Source organism: Podarcis bocagei (genome assembly GCF_964188305.1).
Source record: "Podarcis bocagei genome assembly, chromosome: 16".
NCBI classification, from domain to species: Eukaryota; Metazoa; Chordata; class Lepidosauria; order Squamata; family Lacertidae; genus Podarcis; species Podarcis bocagei.
Window position 1 is genome coordinate 21025298 of NC_138142.1, and position 22111 is coordinate 21047408.

The 22111-nt window shown below is 47.6% G+C and overlaps 1 protein-coding gene across 2 annotated transcripts; it reads left to right on the forward strand.

Moving 5' to 3' along the window:
* The first annotated feature begins 420 nt into the window (after positions 1-420).
* Positions 421-22111, forward strand: TMEM233 (transmembrane protein 233). Of its 2 annotated transcripts, XM_081175229.1 has the most exons (3): positions 421-972; positions 13341-13475; positions 19947-22111. In XM_081175229.1, exons 1-3 carry the CDS (start codon positions 751-753, stop codon positions 19956-19958), a joined length of 369 nt encoding a protein of 122 aa, XP_081031355.1. In that variant the 5' UTR covers positions 421-750; the 3' UTR covers positions 19959-22111. The 2 variants fall into 2 exon arrangements, with proteins under 2 accessions (XP_081031355.1, XP_081031354.1); XM_081175228.1 differs by lacking the exon at positions 19947-22111 and having other exon boundaries at positions 13341-14713.

Genomic DNA, 22111 nt, shown 5'->3' on the forward strand with positions numbered 1-22111 from the left:
TGGGGCTGAGGGCTCTTTTCTGCCCCTCCAATAAAATATTTGAGGGGGGCGCCCCACAAGTTAATGGTCATTACCATTATGGTCATTCAAATGGTGGGTGTGGGTGGGTGGGTGTACCATATCATGTGATCAGTGGGGCTTACCTCCAGCCCCCCCCCAATATTTTATTCTATTTGGCACCCCTGAATGTGACCTCAATCATCCCCATGCCATACTGCCTGGAAAGACCGTCTAGCCATCCTGGCTCAGAGCCATTTCCCCAGCCCTCTCCGCCTCCTCCTCCCATCTCCCCACAATACCTGATTGGGTCGAAGAGCTCCGTGTAACTCCAAAGTGGGCGTCCCTTCCCTCCAATCAGACGGCGCTCCGAGTGCCTTGGTGCTGCTACCGCCGCCGCTGCAGCCGCTGGCCATACCAAAGGCGCTTTAAGCCCTTGCTGAGCCGGTCGGGAGCGATCTCTTCTTCCCCAAGCCGCCACCTCTTCGGCTTGGCCGGGGAGCGAAACCTGAGAGTGCCCGGGATCGAGGTGGGCTTGGCTCGGTCTGCCTTTTGGCCGCCGTCCCTGAACGGAGACAGGAGCGAGGAGGAGAAGGAGAGAGGGGCTGAGTGAGGTCAAGCGGCTCCCTCTGCGGCCGACGGAGCAGCTCTTTCCGCCGCAGGGACAGCAGCAGCCGTGCGCTCCTCCTCGGCTCGCGTCCGCCCCGTCGAACTTCGTTTCTCTCGTCTTCTCCTTCTTCCCGCGCCGGCTTCATGGAGGGCTCGTCTTCGCCGCCGCCCGCCTACTCGGACCTCAGGCGGGGTCTGGGGAAGAGCAACAGCGGCGCCGACCTGCAGATGAACGGCGACGAGGAGGCGCCGGGCCCCGAGGAAGAGGAGATCCACGCGCCCAAAAACTACCTGTGGCTCAGTATCCTTTCCTGCTTCTGCCCGTCCTACCCCATCAACATCGTGGCCTTCGTCTTCTCAGTGATGGTAAGCCTTGTGTGGTGTTTTTTGGGGGTGGGTTTAAGGGGGCGCCGTCGGGGCTGGAGCGTCCCTATCTCCACGACTGCGCCCCTCCCCAGTTCATCTCCTCCTACTGGACAGCTCTTACTTGGAAAGGGGAAGGACAAAATAATAATAATAATAATAATAATAATAATAATAATAATAATAATAATAATAATAATAATAATAATAATAATTTATACCCCACCCATCTGGCTGGGCTTCCCCAGCCACTCTGGGCGACTTCCCCCAAAAATATCAAAATACTGTAACACATCAAACATTAGGGTTTAAAAGGGTTGTATTCAGCAGGACCCTACTCAGAGTAGACCTTTTGATTTCTTTCCAAGCCCTACTCAAGAGAATATTGGTTGGACTCAGTGGGCATGAGGTAGCCATGCCCATTGACTTCAGGGGGTTTACTCTTGAGTAGAACCAGCATTGGAGAGATTCGCCAACATTAAAAGGACACCGGTTATCCATGTTCCTTACTTTTAGTGGGTCTAATGACAACCTCAGCTGACCCGTGATTCCCCTGGACTATAGAGGGAGGGGACACAACACCCTCTATGAAATTTATTTTTCAGAACCTCTCCTTTCCTGCTTCAGTCTCCACTACATCTTTAGATACTGATCCGCTGCAGGTGTAACTCAAAAGTCCCATGGAGTTCAAACAGGGGCTTGCATCTAAGGAAGCATGGATGTGATGGCAGCCCCGACCTATTAATGGTTGGCCCAGAAGCAAGCTTCCTGGGTGATATTTAGCTGGGCTTAACTTTCCAGGAAGTGCAATAGATGGTTTCAAGATGCAATGCTAGGGAGGGAGCCTCCAGATGTCCTGTCAGTCCTCCCAAGCATTTCTGCACTACTTTCCTTCCTGAAAAAGCCCCCCCCCCTTTTTTAAAAAAGGCGAATATACTGCCCGAGAACACTTCTAATTGCTCAAGCCTAAATTTGCAGCTATGCAATTGAATCTTTCTCCCAAAAGAACCACAGGCTGTGTGTACATATTGCTGGCTTAAAATCCAGCTAGGTTGTTCTTTTCCCCGCAGTTGGGATCAAAGCCAGGGTGGGTGGGTGTTTTTTTGGGGGGGAGTGCAGTATTTTGTAAAAAAAAAATACAGAATCATAGAATTCTAGAGCTGGAACTTGCTCAAAAGGGTTGTCTAGTCCCTACTCCCTGCAATGAAGGAATCACAGTTGAGGGTAGATTTTATCATTATTTATTATTGCATTTCTCTCTCTCCCCTACCTTCGTCCCAAAGGGGTTCAGAGCAGCAAAAGGCAGGATAGATGTGGATTGAACCCGGGGTGAGAGTGCAGCGGGTGCAGAGTAAAAAGGAAATGTGTGCTTACACAGCCCCAATCTGGAGGGGACCTGAGTTTACTCCGGATCCTAAGCACTGCAGAGTTCAGTGGGGCTCACTCTGCTGTAGGTGCAAGCCTATGTTAAGGTTGTAACCTTTTGTCTCAAGATTTTGTTATCAATACAGTGGTACCTTAGGTTAAGTACTTAATTTGTTCCGGAGGTCCGTTCTTAACCTGAAACTGTTCTTAACCTGAAGCACCACTTTAGCTAATGGGGCCTCCTGCTGCTGCCACGCCACCGGAGCACGATTTCTGTTCTCATCCTGAAGCAAAGTTCTTAACCCGAGGTAATATTTCTGGGTTAGCTGGGCTGTAACCTGAAGCGTATGTAACCTGAAGCATATGTAACCCGAGGTACCACTGTACTGGATAGAAGCTGTGGTTTTTGTAGTGCAAAGACGCTGCTTTTCAGTCACTTGCCTTGATTATCTGTCTTGTTTCTGGAACTTGTTCTCCTTCTTGTGCCCAGTCCATACAATAATCAGGGTGGTGTGGCGGTTGCGGCATCAGATTAGGGATCCGGGAGAGCAGGGTTCAAATCCTCCTTCCCTCACTGGGCCACTTTGCGTCACTTCCTAACTCTCTCTTGGCCTAGCCTACCTCACAGGGTGGTTGTGAGGATCAAACAGGGGAGGGGAGAAGAACCTTTGAGCACTTTGAAAAATGGGATATAAGTGCAATGAATAAATACAATTTCAAGAACATGCACCATTGGTATTGTTTTCAGAGAGAGAGAGAAATTTCAGATAATGAGCGGCGAGTGATTGTGTCTTGTACAGCACCAGGCATAGGAAAGATAGAACAGCAAAGTTAAAACCAGAGAGCCAGTGTGGTGAAATGGTTAGCATGTCAGACTAGGACCTGGAAGAACAGAGTTCAAATCCCCGCTTGGCTATGCAGCTCACTGGGTCACCCTTGGAGGCCAGTCACTCTCAGCCTAACCTACCTCGTAGGGTTGTTGTGGGGATTGAATGAGGCGCAGGAGAAGCACACACACCACCTTGGGTGGATCTGGGTTGACCTGGGATTCGGGTGGATCATAGTGAGGCAACCTTGGATATCCTTGGCTTGGATCAAGTCTCCCTGCAGCAATCCAGGGCTGTCAAAATGCAAGGCAAGGAAAGCAGGGAGAAGGAGCCCTGTGTGACTCTGTAAGGTTCCTGAATTGGGCCTAGATCCAAGTTGGGTGCAAGACAGGATGGGAGACCTGCTCAATCCTCACATGCACACATGAGGAAGATGTGCACAAGTCTTTTATAGTGGTGCATGGTTTGTTGGCAAGTTGTCATCCTTGTTATTGTTATTTAGTCGTTTAGTAGTGTCCGACTCTTTGTGACCCCATGGACCAGAGCAGGCCACACACTCCTGTCTTCCACTGCCTCCCGCAGTTTGGTCAGACTCATGTTTGTAGCTTCGAGAACACTGTCCAACCATCTCGTCCTCTGTCGTCCCCTTTTCCTTGTGCCCTCCATCTTTCCCAACATCAGGGTCTTTTCCAGGGAGTCTTCTCTTCTCATGAGGTGGCCAAAGTATTGGAGCCTCAGCTTCACGATCTGTCCTTCCAGTGAGCACTCAGTGCTGATTTCCTTCAGAATGGATACGTTTGATCTTCTTGCAGTCCATGGCACTCTCATCCTTACCCCCCTGGCAATTCTAAACTTTCTTCTCATCCCATTCACTATTCTTCCCATTCCAGTGCCTTAGGTGTGAATTTCAGAATAGAGGGTGGTGAACTCCCTTGCCCTGTGTTCTGGCAGATTCTAGGCTATATGGAAGTAAGATCCAGGAAGCAAAGATGGTTTAGGAGCTCTAGCCTGGAAAAGGGTGTGAGATCGGCTCATCGGTCCCCTCCCCCCACCCTGCAATGAACATAATACCACAAGCTCTGGGGTCCTGGTAGGATGCAGTTTGTGACCAAATCTATAGGTTTATTACAGCAAACTTAAAGCAGAACTTTTAAATTCTTGAAGCATAACATTTCCAGCAGCTGATAAAAATGATCATTAGTTGCTCTGATGAAAAGGATGATTTTGAAACTTCTGTTTTGTCCGTCATTATAATATCTCTCTTTCTCTCTAGTAGGTGAAGATCTGTGGCCCATTTTGGCCCATTTTGCAGTTCTGCCTGTCTCAGGGGTAGAGAGTACACCTTCTGCATGCTAACTGCTGTCTCCTTCCTGACATTGGGGTAGGGCTGGGGTCAGGGGTACGGCATCCGCCTTGCATTCTGAAGGACCCAGATTCAATCCCCAGCATCTCAAGGTAGGGCCAGGAAAGACCCCTGTCTGAAAGCCTGGGAGAGATGCCGCCAGCCAGTGTAGACAATACTAAGCTAGATGGACCAATGGTCTGACTCAGTTTATGGCCGCTTCCTATGTTCCTAGCTGCCAACCCAGAAGCCCAAGAGGAGTGTGAAGGCAGAGGTTCCTGTGGCCAAAGGACCATTCAACAGCCCAACTTAGCCCTGACTGTCATTTACCAGTTTGAAAGATTTTGACCCCTGCTCTTCAGCTGAGGGTGGGAGGAAGCTTCCCAGAGTGGCTTACAGCTACCAATAATAAGACTTGGCTTATAAGCTAAAATATACAATGCAAAAGGAAAAAGGAGGAGGAGGGAGGAGGGAGATGCAAATTCAGGTGCTAGGTCTTCGCTCTGGAGTTCAGCTGTAATAGGTCAAGGAGATGAGGTGCCAAAAAAAGTCCCGTGTGTACATGTGTGTACATGTGTGTGTGCGGGCGCATGCAGGCACATAGAGGATTCGGGAGATCAGAAACACTTCCAGTTGCAACTCTTTTTTCAATAAGAACAACATTGGGCTGTGCATATGAGACCCTTCTGCAACAAATGTACACTAGATTGTTCTCGCCGTATTGATTGCTAGAGGCTCACTCAGTTCACAAACCTCCCACCGTTTCTCTGCCCCCCTAGAGCTTCCCCTTCCCACCTCAAGTGACTGCTAAGCTCCCTATTGTTCCCCATTTTTCTCTTCTATTCTGCAGTCCCACTCTGCACCCCCATTTTCACAGGCATGCCCATGATTATGCCCCCCAAGTTCCTTCAGTTCCCTCCATCCCTACTTCACACAAACCTCTGCTCTTGTTTTCAACCACAACATTTCACCTGTCAATGCCCCTCCCTCCTCGCTCCCATGACATGGCCGCTGGTGTTGTGCAGCTTGTCTCCTCACCCCACCCTAACTTCCTGCAAATCTGGGATTTTGATGCGAGACCCAGAATCCTCCAATGGGGGGGGGGGCGGTTACGTGACGACAACCTTACATTTTTATGCATATAGGAAGATAAGTGTAGAAGTGTGGGTGGATATGTGCACGACACGGACCATCCATTCCGAGAGAGTCCATTTAGCCAACCTAATGGGTTGCGGTCCATTACTTGCGCGAAGGGAGAAATGGCTGGCCGTTTCAGAGCCCTGAGAGATTAGGAGAGGCTAAGGGTGTGTGCTTGTGTGTGCCAAAGAACCTCGAAGCACGTTCCGTCTGCAGTTGGCAGGACGGTGGACTGGAGACAGAAGGTATTTCGCTAAGAGAGATGGCTTCTCCCCCATCTCTCTGGGGACCATAAAGCTTTCAAGCAGCAAGGGTTATTTGAGAGCTCAAAAGAGATGCCTCGAATCACTATACAGATATCTCACCCTGCTGATCTGCTCTTTAAATAATGGGTACCATTTTCTCGCCATCAGAGTTAATGGCTCAACAAAAAAACAAGTACGAATGGCACCAGCCCAGTACAGCAATATCCAACTGCCTTGTCCACACTCGTTCCTCTGCATCAAAGGTAGGGAACCTCTTTCAGCCTGAGGGCCACAGATCCCTTCTGGGCAATCTTCCAGGGGCCACATGCCAGTGGTGGGTGGAGCCAGAAGGAAAACTGGGAGGAGCAACAGATGCAAATTGGACCTCTGTACAATAGGCTAGTTTCTACACACACACACACACACTCATAATCCAGTCAAGCAAGAGGAACGATCACAGTTCAAGGACACATTCCAGCCAGGCAAAACACTCAAGGAGGGTGCAAAGCAGGGCTGGTGAGGGCTGTGGCCTGGGGAGGAGAGATGTGGCTGGAGAGGGGTGTGTGGCATGGGCATAGGTGCAGCCAGGATTCATGTTGGGGGGGCAGTGGGGGCACCCCACCTGGCATCATCCGTCTGGCTCTGTACCTAGCACATTTGGAATGAAGGGTCTCAGCTGTTTTTAAATGACTTTCTTTTGACCCCACGTGCTCAGGAAAATCTGTCCAGTTCTTTCTACAATTTCTATTTTTAGTTAAGTATTTTTATTTATTTATTTGATGGGCATGGGGAGAGTCTCAGGGGCCATGTGGAGGGTTGAATTTGGCCCCCGGGCCCAAGGTTCAATAGAAGCTTATAAAATTATACAGTGGTACCTCGTGTTACATACGCTTCAGGTTACAAACTCCACTAACCCAGAAATATTACCTCGGGTTAAGAACTTTGCTTCAGGATGAGAACAGAAATCGTGCTCCAGTGGCGTGGCAGCAGCAGGAGGCCCCATTAGCTAAAGTGGTGCTTCAGGTTAAGAACAGTTTCAGGTTAAGAATGGACCTCCAGAACGAATTAAGTACTGTATTTTTCGCTCTATAAGACGCACCAGACCACAAGACGCACCTAGTTTTTGGAGGAGGAAAACAAGGAAAAAAATATTCTGAATCTCAGAAGCCAGAACAACAAGAGGGATTGCTGCGCAGCGAAAGCAGCGATCCCTCTTGCTGTTCTGGCTTCTGGGATAGCTGCGCAGCCTGCATTCACTCCATAAGGCGCACACACATTTCCCCTTACTTTTTAGGAGGGAAAAAGTGAGTCTTATAGAGCAAAAAATACGGTACTTAACCCGAGGTACCACTGGACACAGCTTGGAGAAAGTGGATAGAGAAAAGTTTTTCTCCCTCTCTTTAATGCTAGAACTTGTGGATATCCAATGAACCTGAATGTTGGAAGATTCGGGTCTTCTTCCTGAAAGGTTAAAATGCAGCTTGGCTCTAAGCGATGAGGAGGCCTGAGGCCCTGCAGAAATTCAGGTGAAGACGAACCTCTTTTGTCAGGCTTTTACAGGTGGAGATGGATGAAGGACGTCGCTGTTCCTGCATTAGTTTATGCAGGGAATGTATGCGAATTGGTTCAGATTATTTCGTTACATGGTGGCTGTGGCGGTGCAGAGAGGTATGAAAGCACCTTAATAAATAAAACGAAACAAACGTCTTTAACTGAAGCATTTTTAGCTTTCTCTGCAGCTGAAGAAGCCTCCCGCAGTGGTTGGCAAAGATCAATAACAAGGCAACCCTAACTTTTTAGAGTTGCGGCCTAAAAGGCACGTCACAAAAGGAAAAATGAACGGGGAGGGAGAAGGGGGGAAGCCTTTGGGCTTACCATAGAAAATACATGAAACAGAAGGGGGGGGGGGAGAAATGAAGCCATTTAATTTAGGAGAAAACAAACCACAATCCTTGAATCTGATGTAACACAAAGCCAAGGCTTCTTGGTTTGTTTGATTATTTTGCTTCCACCAGCGGATGATAGAAGAGGCGGCAATTGGGCAGTATATACCCGCCTTCTGTTCTTTCACAATAAACCACAATAAGCCATAACATCTGACGTATCATTACATGCAAACATGGCCATCAACTCATACAAGTCTGGGTAGGGGAACTTCAGGCCCAGGGGCCACAACTGGCCCTCCAGGCATCCCTGCCTGACCCATGGCACTCTCCACAGGCCACGCCCTCCTTGAGGTCAAATTTAAATACGTTGCTCCACCCAGTTGTGCTTCTGGCTCCACCCATTTGGCCCCCAGAAGGTTCCCCAGGAAGGCAGGAGGCCCTCACTCCCATAGAAGCTGCAATGTATTCGTTTTGTATTGTCTTATGGATAAGCTCTTGCAAGGCTCCCACAAAACCCAAGTGTAATGAGAAGCTCAGGAATGCCCACATGATATATTTGCTGCATTGCTTCTGAAAAAGGGCCAGATGAGAAACTTGATCCACTAACAATTTCCCTCCAGGCCTGCAATTCAGCTAATGCCGCATGCCATCATCGCATGTACAGCTGAGTAGACCTCTGCCTAGTTGTGTAGCCGATAGGATTTATTCTGTCTGCAGAATGTCTTCTTGAGGCGCTGGCAGTCTGAAAAGCTTGCATCCGTTGTGAATCGCCTGTGCTCCCAACCTGCCACAATTTATAGCAATTCCTCTGAGGGGAGGAGAAATAGGATGCCTTAATTCGTTTCAGAGGTCCGTTCTTAACCTGAAACTGTTCTTAACCTGAAGCACCACTTTAGCTAATGAGGCCTCCCACTGTCGTCGCGCCGCTGGAGCACGATTTCTGTTCTCATCCTGAAGGAAAGTTCTTAACCTGAAGCACTGTTTCTGGGTTAGCGGAGTCTGTAACCTGAAGCGTATGTAACCTGAGGTACCACTATACTGAGTCAGATCGCTGATTCCAGCTAGCTCAGAATTGTCTGCAGTGGCGGAAGAACCTGGGGCGGGGCGAATCGCCCGGCGGCGCACACACGACATCCCGTATGGTCGTCGTGTGAGAGCCAGTCCGTATGGACAGTGTGTGTGAGCAGCAGACCATGCAAATGCCACATGAGCGGCGCACATACTAACTGTGTGCATGCTCTCAGCTGCTTTACAGCTGGGGGGGGCAACGGGCCATCTTGCCACCCCCCCCCCGAGTGGTGCCTGGGGCGGCCCATCCCCTCCGCCCCCCACTTCGTACTCCCTTGATTGTCCGTCTTGGGAGTCATTCTGCAAAGAAACAGTCAAGATGTTTGTACCTTTAAGAACTGTTTCTGTGAGCTCTGGGCAGATTGGGTACAGCTGGTCATGACTGCAAAAGGAGGAAAAGTTTCAGTTTGAATCTGCCTGCAAGGAAAAACACCCACAAACTTTGTTGTTTTGTAATAAAACCTTTATTTGATTTGATTTTACACCGGTCTCATGGTGTCGTAGTTTCTGTCACCTGCCACCAGAAGAAAAACCCCCTCTAACAGTCCGCACTGATGGAAGTATCTCCCAGCCCTATCTGGAGATGGCAAGAATTTAACCTGGGGCTTTCTGCATTCGAGGCAGATGCTTATTTATCATGGGCTGGCCAAGTCGGGAAAATGCAGAGGGAGGATATGGGGAAGGCCTCCAGTGGGATGTGGGGCATCTGCTGGGAGTGGGGGAATCTGCTAGCAAGGATTGCAGAGTGGGGGGCTTCCTCAGCCTGCTCTCTCCCCTCCTCCCTTTCCACGTTTGGTGGAGAACCTCTGTCAGACACAGCTGTCTGATACTGGGAATAGCTCTGCCTTCCCAGGAGAGAATAGCTCACCAGTCCCAGCCACCTCTCAGGTGGTAGCGACTTGTTCCCTGTCACCCAAGTCCAGGAGGAGCCCAAAGAGAAGGAAATAGAGAGCTCTGCCTACTGAGCATTGCAAGAGATTTCAGAAACTCTTTCAGCCTTAAGATGAGCGCACCCCATTCCTATATTCAGGATAGTCATTGGATCATCTTTCAAAGCTTTTCCAGCTGGAGCGCCTACCTTTGTTGTAGCTGTAATGAGGATTAGCAAAGAGTATTGCCTAAAGTGCCTTAAGCCAACAATCTGCCTATGCACCACAATAATCTAAGCATAAAAGCCTTTGGAAAGCGTGTATCAATTTCCTTCAGCAACTGGGAGCCAGGACAATGCTCTGCCACTAAGCTATGGCCATTCTCAAGGTTTCGTCCTGCTCTGATCTGAGGGACGGGTGGGGAGGGGAAGGTTCCAGCACCACGGAGAGCTCCGAGCAAACCACTTGTTCCATCAAAGGTAGAGGGGGACCGAGGTCCTCGTGTATATTCATGAAAACAATATACAAACATGAATTAAATTAGGGTAAATGTCTTGAGGAAAAAGAGATGTGTATATTTGCCAAACGGACATGCAAAAATCTGTCTATATACCTTAAGAAATGTCCAGATTGGTGCATTTTTAAAATGTTGAGTCTGCCATATTGATTCACAATGGTGGCCAATATCAAAACATAGTTGAAAAACCGCTCCGTGATCTCAGGAGCCATTGTGCCAAATTGCTTGTGTCACCTTAAAGGTAAAGGGACCCCTGGCCATTAGGTCCAGTTGTGGCCGACTCTGGGGTTGCGGCGCTCATCTCGCTTTATTGGCCGAGGGAGCCAGCATACAGCTTCTGGGTTATGTGGCCAGCATGACTAAGCTGCTTCTGGCGAACCAGAGCAGCACACAGAAACGCCGTTTACCTTCCCGCCAGAGCGGTACCTATTTATCTACTTGTACTTTGACGTGCTTTCGAACTGCTAGGTTGGCAGGAGCAGGGACCAAACAACGGGAGCTCACCCCCTCATGGGGATTCGAACCGCTGACCTTCTGATCGGCAAGTCCTAGGCTCTGTGGTTTAACCCACAGCGCCACCCAATAAATAGAGGATTTAGCTTTTTGCCCTCAGCTTTCATCTGACCTTTGTGTAGTTTATATGCCAGGAATCGAACCTAGAACTTCTAGATGTTGGTGGCCATCGCTGGCTCTTGTGGGAGTGAGTTTCGTAGTTTAACTATGTCCTGTGTGGAAAAGTTCTTTTATCTGTCCCAAATCATTCAGTTTAATTTTATGTCCCTGAGTTATAGAATTAGAAGAGAGAGAAAAGCTGTTTTCCATCCACTTTCTGTGTGCCATGCATCATTTTATAAGGTTCTATCCTGGCACCTCTTTCTCGCCTTTTTTCTAAACTAAAAAAATCCCAAATGCTGCAAATTTTCCTCATGGGAGAGTCATTTAAACCAAAGTCAGCTACAATTTAGGAGCAAATAAATGTCAGTAAAACCACACCTAAAAATAGTTTGCCCTCTTACTCAAATGCCTGGCCAGTACAATGATATCTATGGCCTCCAAGTAAAACCAGAATCCCTTTCCTCCTCCCCTCCACCTCGCACTGCTCAGATGCATATTCTGTCAAGTGGACAGCTGAGTCTTCGAAGTGCAGCACTTAGTTAAATTGCTGTGGGATTTATTGATCAGCGGTGGTGGAGCAATGAACCGTACGAATGCAGCAGTAATAATCAGCTCCTGGATAAATGGCTGCTTTGTCCCTGGCGTTGATTGGGAATAGCCAGTGTGGTGTAGTGGTTAGAGTGTCAGGCTCTAGCACCCGGGAGGTAAAGGTAAAGGGACCCCTGTCCATTAGGTCCAGTTGTGGCCGACTCTGGGGTTGCGGCGCTCATCTCGCTTTACTAGCCAAGGGAGCCGGTGTACAGCTTCCAGGTCATGTGGCCAGCATGACTAAGCTGCTTCTGGCGAACCAGAGCAGCGCACGGAAATGCCGTTTACCTTCCCACCAGAGCGGTCCCTATTTATCTATTTGCACTTTGACGTGCTCAGGGTTCAAATCCCCCACTCAGCCATGGAGTGCATTGGGTGACCTCAGGCCTGTCATTAACCTACTTTGCAAGGTTGTTGTGGGGATTAAATGAGGAGGGAGAGAACCACATACACTGCCTTGAGCGCAGCAGAGAAAAAGTGGGATATAAATGCAATGAGTACATAAATACAGTGGTACCTCGGGTTACATACGCTTCAGGTTACATACGCTTCAGGTTACAGACTCCACTAACCCAGAAATAGTACCTTGGGTTAAGAACTTTGCTTCAGGATGAGAATAGAAATCATGCTCTGGCGGCGCGGCGGCAGCAGGAGGCCCCATTAGCTAAAGTGGTGCTTCAGGTTAAGAACAGTTTCAGGTTAAGAACGGACCTCCGGAACGAATTACCGGTAAGTACTTAACCCGAGGTACCACTGTAATAAATAAAATTATAAGGAAACAAAAAAAAGAAACCCAGTACCTTTTTGAAATCAGTGGTTAAAATCAGCACAGCTTTTAAAGGTTCAGTCCACCTTTTTGATTCAAAATGGTTTCCAAGTATATCCAAGCACAGACCAAAACCTATGATCTTGATAACAGGAACCACTGTGTAAGAATTGGTCACAATATCTTTTAAGAGATGTATGACAGCTTTCCAAAATACAGAGAGATGTATGACAGCTTTCCAAAATACAGTGGTGCCCCGCAAGACGAATGCCTCGCAAGACGGAAAACTCGCTAGACGAAAGAGTTTTCCGTTTTGGAAGTGCTTCGCAAAACGAATCTCCTATGGGCTTGCTTCGCAAGACGACAATGTCTTGCGAGTTCCTGCTGGTTTTTTTCTTCCTCCCCCCCCTTTTTCTAAGCCGCTAAGCCGCTTATCAGCTGATCCGATCAGCAGATAAGCCGCTAAAAGCCTCTAAAAGCCGCTAATAGCGCTAAGCCGCTAATCCTTCAATGGGCTTGCTTCGCAAGACGAAAAAAACCGCTAGACGAAGAGAATCACAGAACGGATTCTTTTCGTCTTGCGAGGCACCACTGTATATAGATTTGGGTGGAGGGGGAGAGAGGACAGGAGAATGAAAAAACTGTGAGCTGGTTGTTAAAGTATTATGCCGGTGATTTATTCATTACTGATTTGATACACAGCCCTTCCTCCCCAAGGATCCCAGGCTGGCAGACAGATACAAAACTGTAAAAAGAAAAAGAAAAACATTATAAAACAGATTAAAATGTCCAATCAAAAACATACTTCCAGCAATTCCAATCAAAAACATACTTCCAGCCTATTCTCTTGAGGTGGCCAGGCGCAGTATTCTTCAGCCACCAAATGCTTGGGTGAACAGGGACATTTTCTCCTAGGGAGTTAATAATGATAGAGACAGGCACACCTGGCTAGAGAGGGCATTCCTCAACTGGGGGGCCACCACCAAAGAGGCCCCGTCACAGAACACTGCCAACCACGCAGCCTTCGGTGGCAGCGCCTCCGGCAGCAAGGCCTCACCCGCCAATGGTGACAAAAGGAGTGAGAATGGAGGCACAGGTTGGTTGGTTGGTTGGTTTTTTAATGAAAATCGCATTTCTCCTCTGCAGGCATTAAACAGTTACACACAGGGAGATATAGAGGGGTCAAAAAGACTGGGCCACACCGCACTCCTGGTTGCTATCGCAGCGATCCTCATTGGCCTTGTGTTGATCGGTATCCTTTGTGCGGTTCATTTCACTACGGTAAGTCAGATTTTGCCATTCTCCAGCCAACGCGCTAGAACTTGATGCCATCTTTAACAACGCTGTTAATTTGCAGAGAAGGGAGAGAGGGAGAGGGAGGACAGTTATTTCTAGTACTGTAGTGGATACTCGCAGCTATGGCAGCTTCTAAGATTATGCTATCTTCTTTAATCTGTGTTTCTTGTGCTTCTGCATGCTTAGAGGGGCAGGGCCAGCACTCAGGAGTTGGCTTCGCTGGGTACCTACCAGTGCCCCCATCCCAGTGGGGGGACCACTGCCAACTCCTGGAGCTCCAGGAAGCATGGATAGGAGATGAGAGAAGAGGAGATGGCCTTTGCCCACCTTGCCCCCCTCTCTTTGGGCAGAGTGGGCCCAGAGGAAGAGGGTCAATCAATGGGGAGCGGTGACTTGTAGCGTAGCGGCAGGCTCAAAGCCACCAGCCCCTTCTGAGGTTATGCAGCCTTCTAAAAACAGTCTTATTAATTTTCAGTAATTAGGGGTGCATTGCAACCATCAATGCAGATCTCCATGGGTTGCCTTTCAGCTAGTTCTACAATGTCCCATGCACGTACATGGGCAAATGATTTGGAGCGCTCCGATATCTTCTTTTGGAGCAAGTTATATTGTGCTTTCCGTGAAGGTCCGTTGGATTAAACAGAACATGCACCCCCTTCCCTTGAATCTGGAACATCTGCTGTTTTCAGTCTTCCCAAATGTTTGGGCTTTGGAGCAGCTCTGGATTTTATTTTATTTTTAATAATTTTTATTAATTTTTACAATTTGGCATAATATTCACCAGAGTCAACATTTTCCGCACAACGCTTCCTCGGGCGTGATACTCCGATTACCCAGATTCATAAAAACAAAAACAAATAAACACACATCAACAAAGTAACACTATATGTGGAGATTCTTCGAATCTCGCGACTTCCCCCCATCCCGTCCACGGAGTCTTGTTTTAAAACATCTACAACTGCATATTAGTTTGTACTCCAGTTATTATATCAAACCATATTATCCATAATTTTTTTTTACACTACCAGTATGTCAAAATCCTGCTCTTGTTTCCATCTGCTTACAGTGGTCTCCTAAATAACTTGTAAATTTCCCCCATTCATTTATAAAGTTTTTATCCTCTTGGTTTCTGAGTTTTCCAGTCAGCTTTGCCATTTCGGCATAGTCCGCCAGCAGGGTTTGCCAGTCTTCTCTGGTAGGGAACAGCTCTGGATTTAGGGCAGTGTGGGCTCCCCGCCCCTGCAGCACACAGGATGCACAGCCGAGGGGGGGGGGCAAAACAACAACAACCACGTATATTTATAAGGCTACCTAGTGAGAAGATCCATAAAAATCAACTGTACCAAAAGGAATTATTGCAAAAATGAAAAATATTTCTGTGGGTGGGGGAAGCATCAAATTTTGTCCTTGCTCAAGGGTGTCATATTACCAAAGTCCACCCCTGTTTGGAGCACAATAACTCCTCCTTGGGTATTCTTCCCATGCACCTTCTCCAGAGTGACCCTAGGAGCCCATTCTCAATGGTTGACTTGCCTCCTTTCACTCCAGTTGCCTTCAAGAGCCAGTGTGGTGTAGTGGTTAAGAGCAGTGGACTCGTAATCTGGGGAACCGGGTTCGCGTCTCCGCTCCTCCACATGCAGCTGCTGGGTGACCTTGGGCTAGTCACACTTCTCTGAAGTCTCTCAGCCCCACTCACCTCACAGAGTGTTTGTTGTGGGGGAGGAAGGGAAAGGAGATTGTTAGCCGCTTTAAGACTCCTCAGGGTAGTGATAAAGCGGGATATCAAATCCAAACTCCTCCTCCTCTTCTTCTTCTTCTTCCAATCAGCACATAGTGGGAGAAGGCTGCTCATCGGTAGCTAAAAAAGCTCCTCTTTCATGCTGATTGGGTGAATCCAGGAGTCTAGGGACAGGGACCCTGCTGCAGAAATATGAATGGGTCTTTGACCCCAACATGACCCCAGACCAAAACACCACTGGGCAACTCACAGGCTCTGGTTTAATTCCCGAGAAGCCAAAGCTTTCATTTTAAGAAATAAAGTCTCTAGACCTCATGAGCTGAAACTAGTGGAGCTGTTTTTTAAACACCAAAAAACAAGACAAAACAAAACACCCGCACAAAAACAGATCAAAGGAGCAGGCAAACAGCCCAAATACAATAAAAACATTTTTTTTGTGATTTCAGGTTCTGAATGAATAATAATGAGACTAGTGGTAGTAATGACATCTGATTGTGCAATCCTGTGCACACTTCCCCTGTCCCCCCATAAATCTTAGTCCTTCCTCCGGATATCCTGAGGAGGAGGCCAAAGCTGCAACCCTATCCCCGCTTACCTGGGAGTAAGCCCCATTGTACCCAGTGGGACTTCCTTCTGAGTAGACACGGATTGGATTGCACTGTAAAGACCCTAGAACTTCAGGTCAGGCTGCATCGCCAGCTGGCAGCCTTACCTTGTCACGATGTAGGATCTGAAAGGGAAAGTTGCATAAGGGAAAGGTGGAAGGAAGTGGATAAATTTAGCCCAAAGAAGATTAAGGGGGGAATTCCGTCAAGTATCTAGAAGGAAGATGGGAAATGCTTGCACTTTCAGCCTAAGCAGCGAGAAGCAGAGGCATCTTCCCAGAGGTATCTGGTTGGCAGCTGCAAGGAAACGACGCTGGGCAAGGTGGGCCTTTGGCCTGCTCCAGAACCCAGGCTTTCCTATGCGATGCCCTCCCTCCCCGGTCAGAGCCAGTATGCTTCTGAATTAACAGTTAACAAGGGGAAAGAAGACAGAGGAAACTTTTCTTCCCTCTCACCTAACACTAGAATTGACCAACATCCAAGGAAGCGGAAGATATGGGATGGATTAAACCAGGGGTCAGCAACCTTTTTCAGCCGCGGGCCGTCCCTCAGACCATGTGGGGGGCCGGACTATATTTTTTTGGGGGAAATGAATAAATTCCTATGCCCCACAAATAACCCAGAGATGCATTTTAAATAAAAGGACACATTCTACTCATGTAAAAACTCGCTGATTCCTGGACCGTCCGCAGGCCGGATTGAGAAGGCAATTGGGCCGGATCCAGCCCCCAGGCCTTAGGTAATTATAATAATAATAATTATAATAATAATTTATTATTTGTACCCCGCACATCTGGCTGGGCTTCCCCAGCCACTCTGAGCGGCTTCCAACAAAATATTAAAATACAGTAATGCACCAAACATTAAAAGCTTCCCTAAACAGGGCTGCCTTCAGATGTCTTCTAAAAGTCTGGTAGTTGTTGTTCTCTTTGACATCTGATGGGAGGGCGTTCCACAGGGCGGGTGCCACTACTGAGAAGGCCCTCTGCCTGGTTCCCTGTAACTTGGCTTCTCACAGTGAGGGAATCACCAGAAGGTGCTCAGAGCTGGACCTCAGTGTCTGGGCAGAATGATGGGGGTGGAGACGCTCCTTCAGATATACTGGACTGAGGTTTCCTACCCCTGGATTTAAAAAAAAGGACTTATTCACACAGCACATTGTTAACCTGCGGAACCTGCTCCTCCTACTACTACTACTACTTGTGTACAATCAGCTTTATGCAAAATAAAATAAAAATAAAATAGAAAGGGGGCGGGCATCCAGGAAAAAAGACTTTAGCAATCCCACTTGCCATTGGACTTACAGTGTTTTTAACTAGATGCAATTTTGGCTTTAGGGGTGATACCTGGAATGTTCCCCCTGTGTAAACTGGCCTTGCTTTATGCATCCCTTTTGGTAGGTAGGGAGTGGATGCAAAAGGGGACCGTGGCTCCTTCACCTTTCACGAAGTCAGGGGCAGGAGCCTGCCACCCTATCCAATTAAGGATTGCTCACATTGCTACTTATCTCCAGAATCTTCACAGCACTCCTGTAAGGTAGGCCAAAGACTAGCATAGCCAAAGACTGTAGCCAGAGATCCTGCACCTTTAAGAGCCGAACAGAAGAGGGGATTTCAATACTATTAAAGGTGCAGGAGCATTTTGCCTCTGTTGCATTTGGCCACCTTATTAGAACCAGGATTGTGAAACCTGCGGCCCTCCAGATCGCATCATCTCCAACTCTTGGCCACCTGGAAACTGCAACGTAAAAGACAGCTTTCCTTGACACAGCCTTTTGGTTATTTCTCTCCCCCGTATAAAAATCTCTGTGTCAATGACCTATGCACGTCCCTAGATGCTGTCGGACTCCAACTCCCATCATCCCTGACCATTGACTAAGTTTGCCAGGGATGATGGGAGTTGGAGTCCAACACGTGGAGCGCCAAGGTTGAAGAGTGCTATCCTGCGCTCACATAGAGCAGCCTTTGTTAACCTGGTGCCCTCCAGATTCTTTGGAATACAACTTCTTCGAGAGCCAGTGTGGCGTCTTGGTTGGAGTGTCGGCTCTGGACCTGGGAAACCAGGGTTTCAAATCCTCGCTCGGCCACGTGAAACTCACTGGGTAACCCTGTGCCAGTCGCTGCCTCTCGGCCTAATTTGCTTCACAGGTTTGCTGTGGGTATTAAATGGGGAGGGAGAGAACCACGTACAGTGGTACCTCAGGTTAAGAAGATAATTCGTTCTGGAGGTCCGTTCTTAACCTGAAACTGTTCTTAACCTGAGGTACCACTTTAGCTAATGGGGCCTCCCGCTGCCACCGTGCGATTTCTGTTCTCATCCTGAAGCAAAGTTTTTAACCTGAGGTACTATTTCTGAGTTAGTGGAGTCTGTAACCTGAAGCGTCTGTAACCCGAGGTACCACTGTACGCCACTTTGAGCTCCTTGTAGAATAAATGATATAAATATAAATGCAAGAAAGAAATAACCCCAAAATATCTGTAGGGCCCTCTGTTGTCAAAGAGAGATTGCAGGGAGATGCCACTCGTGGATGGACACAGGAAGTTAGTTCCTCTGCTGTACAGCCACGTCCTGGGTGTCTGGCAACCTTCGCTGGCATATTTACATCGCTGGCTCTTCATCCTGGCAGATGGAATTACCAGCTGTCTCCAAAGACACAGGAGCAGCAGAAGGGCTGTGGTGGGATGTTTCTGCAAGACACACAAGTTGAGATGGGCATGAACTTTTCACCTCTTTCTGCTGGACACCGTGCTTGAGGAGGATGGGTTCTGTGTGTTTCTCTCCCCCACAACCGAAACCAGAGCTCTCAAGAAACTTCCTAAATAATTAGGCCTGCATGCTTCAAACTGTTTATTACTTAGTCCTTTTCTAAAACATCTGCCCTGGATCTTCCAATAATCAGCTCCGTTGCATGTCCAAAAGTTCTTCTGTCATAAGAGAGGGAGAAAAACAACCTATCCATTTCTTCATGCCCTGCATAATTTTGTGAACCTATATCAAATCCTTGCTCACTTTTGCTCTAAACTGGAAAAAGTCCATAATACTTGCATTAGATGTGGTAGAAATTGTGGGAGGAACATACTTACACAATCCATTATGCACAGCAGTCCTTTGGGGTCTTTTCCCTGTGCTGCAACTGCTATGAGGGAGACTCCTGGTGGAAACCTCAGGGGTCAGGGGTCAACAAACTTTTTCAGCAGGTCCACCATACCTCAGACCTTGTGGGGGGCTGGACTATATTTTTTTGGGGGGGGAATGAACTAATTCCTGTGCCCCACAAATAACCCAGAGATGCATTTTAAATAAAAGCACACATTCTACTCATTTTGGAACTACAATTCCCATCATCCCTAGCTAACAGGACCAGTGGTCAGGGATGATGGGAACTGTAGTCTCAAAACAGCTGGAGGGCCGGAGTTTGCCTATGCCTATAGAATCTACCACTGAGCTGTGACTCCTCTCTCCTTAACTATGACCTTCCTTTCCCCTTTAAGTCAGGTGTTGGGAAAGTTTGGCCCCCCCTGATGTTGCTGAACTGCACCACCCACCACCCCTGGCCATTGGCTCTGCTTGCTAGGGCTTCTGGGAGTTGTAGTCCAACTGGGAGTTGTAGTCCCCCATTCCTGCCTCTGCGTTACAGCTGTGCTTTGCTGCTATGAGCACCAGCGGCTCTGGTAATTGCCCAGGGTGTGGCTGATTGCTTCTTCTATGTTAAAACAAGGAAGGCTTTATGAAAACACCAAAAAACAAAACAAAACAAAAGCCATTAGTGAATATCAAACCATTTCCTGACAGTCAGGAATCCATTGATTTTTCGAGATCGCCCTGATACATAATTCAGCACGAACTGGCAGCGAGATGACAGCTACCAGTGGAGACTTAATGCTTGTGATTCAAAAGAGTATTGAGCCACTAATGCAGTGAGTTGTTTGTTTAATGGGAACAAGGGCTATTAAATAATGTGTCCATTAGGCCTTGAGGATGAATAATTTAAATAAGGCAATCAAACTTTCTAACTTTCTCTTCTTCTTCTTCTCCTCTCTCTCTCCCCTTCCCGAATTCTCCTCTTCTCTTTGTGGGAGGGAAAAACCGCCATTATTTTTAACACCAACGCAGCACGTCATCTGACATCCAAGACTTAGGATGGGAAGCGTTGCCCGTCTTCAAACCTCTGGGAAAGGCACAGGGAATCTCTGGCAAAGGGAAGGAAAACAAGGATCCTTCAGTCCAGACGGTTTGATTCCAGTCGCTGGTGAACAGATTGCGTCCGCTATCGCTGTCCACAGTGCTGCGTAAACCGAGACGAGCATTAAAAAGTATTTCTTAAGGAATGCTGTTAATAGAGAAATGCTTCCAATTCGCTTTTCAAACCCCCAAACTCCAGGCCTCCGTTTTCATGTATGTTGGAGGTGGTACCTCTATTCCTGCAACACACACAAACTCATCTCCCTCCATCCTACATCGTAGGCTCACCCTTGTGTGCTACATCGCCCAGGTCAGAGGCGTTTGCTGGCTGAACTTTCTGGATCACTGATGGATGCAAGGACCGAGCTGGAGGAGCAGGCCGGACAAGGTATTTTTGGGTTGACTTCTGCTTCAGGTCCATTGACCCCATTGGAGCCTCTCAGGACAAAAAATGAGAATGCTTTCCCAGCCCATCATACATCTTTGATCTACTGCGGCTCCACCCTCTCTACAGCTTCAGAGTTATCATCTGAGTTTCTCAGTCTAGCATGGATATTTAGAAAGCTGCCTCGTTGGTCCATCTAGCTTAGTATTGTCTTATGCAGCCCTCCAGGGTGTCAGAGTTCTCTCCTAGTCCTACCTGGAGAAGCTTTGGACTTGAATCTGAGACTTTCTGCATGCAAAGTAGATGCTCCACCAATCCACTCTCTTTCTTCCTGAACTGCCTTCTCTCCAGTCCAGCTTTCTCCCTGCTCTTTCTGCAAAACAGGCTTCTTCTTTTTCAGGAATGTTTTGCTATCTCTTTTTACAGACTCCAATTTCTTTGGTCAGGCCTCTGCTACGTGTTTGTGCTTGTCCGGCTGTGTATGATGTCATGTGCGACTCAAGAGGACAACTCGTCCTGAGAGTCGGGGAAGGATGGTGCTGGCGAAGGGAGATCAGCCTGGCCTGCTCATGTGCCTTTAAGAACAACTCGATCCGCAGAAATGAGCAGGCGGAGCTTTCCTCTGCATGGAAATTACATTTAAACCACCTAACTTCCCCCAAAGAATCCTGGGAACTGTAGTTCTGGGTATTGTAATTCTGGGCGTTGCAGCTCGGGGGTAAACTACAGTTCCCAGGAATCTTTGGGGGAAAGCCACGTGCTTTGAATGTTAAACTTGTAGGCAGAGTACATGACTGAAAATCAAGCTTCAGTTAAAGGCACCAGCCAACTTTGGGGTGGCTGTAAATTGGCAAGTGAAATGTAATCAGGCTTGACTTGCATTTTGATACCCCGTAGGACAGGCATCCCCAAACTTGCCCTCCAGATGTTTTGGGACTACAACTCCCATCATCCCCGGCTAACAGGACCAGTGGTCAGGGATGATGGGAATTGTAGTCCCAAAACATCTGGAGGGCTGAGTTTGGGGATGCCTGTTGTAGGAAATACTCTTTTCTCATGCCAGATCCTGAATGGAATGGGTTGTAGCCAATGGTCAACCTACTCAGAGTGGATCCATTTAAATTAATTGACATGTTTAACTGAATTCTATTAATTTCAATTGGCTAAGTCCAACTTAGTTGGATACAACAGAATGGAAACTTTCTATGGGGTAGGGAGAATAAATTTTATTTTATTTATTATTTATTAAATTTGTATACCGCCCTATAGATCTCAGGGCAGTTCACAACATAAAATGCATCCCCCCACCTTTACAAGTAAGGAAATATAAAAAAAATTATCCCTTCCCTTCCATCACCATAATCTAATTTAAGGGATGTTACAAGGAACTTTCCCCAAGGGGTAAAGGGTAATTGTGATCACCCTGTGTCTGACTGTGGATTTTATTTATTTTTTAATTAACACTTAAATGTCATGTCTGAAAAGGGGGGGGGGATCAATAAAGTTGTATTGGTTTGTATAATTATTTGTTCAAATAACTTTAATGGTTTATTGAGGACTTCTGTAAAGGATCTGCTCCCCAGCGCATGGGACACAACAGAGCAAGAAAAGGGTCAGGAAAGGGTCACTGAAATGATTGTGGGAATGGCTGAAGCATTTTCCTTACAAGGAAAGGTAAAAATAAAATGAAAAGCACATGGAAGAAAGACAA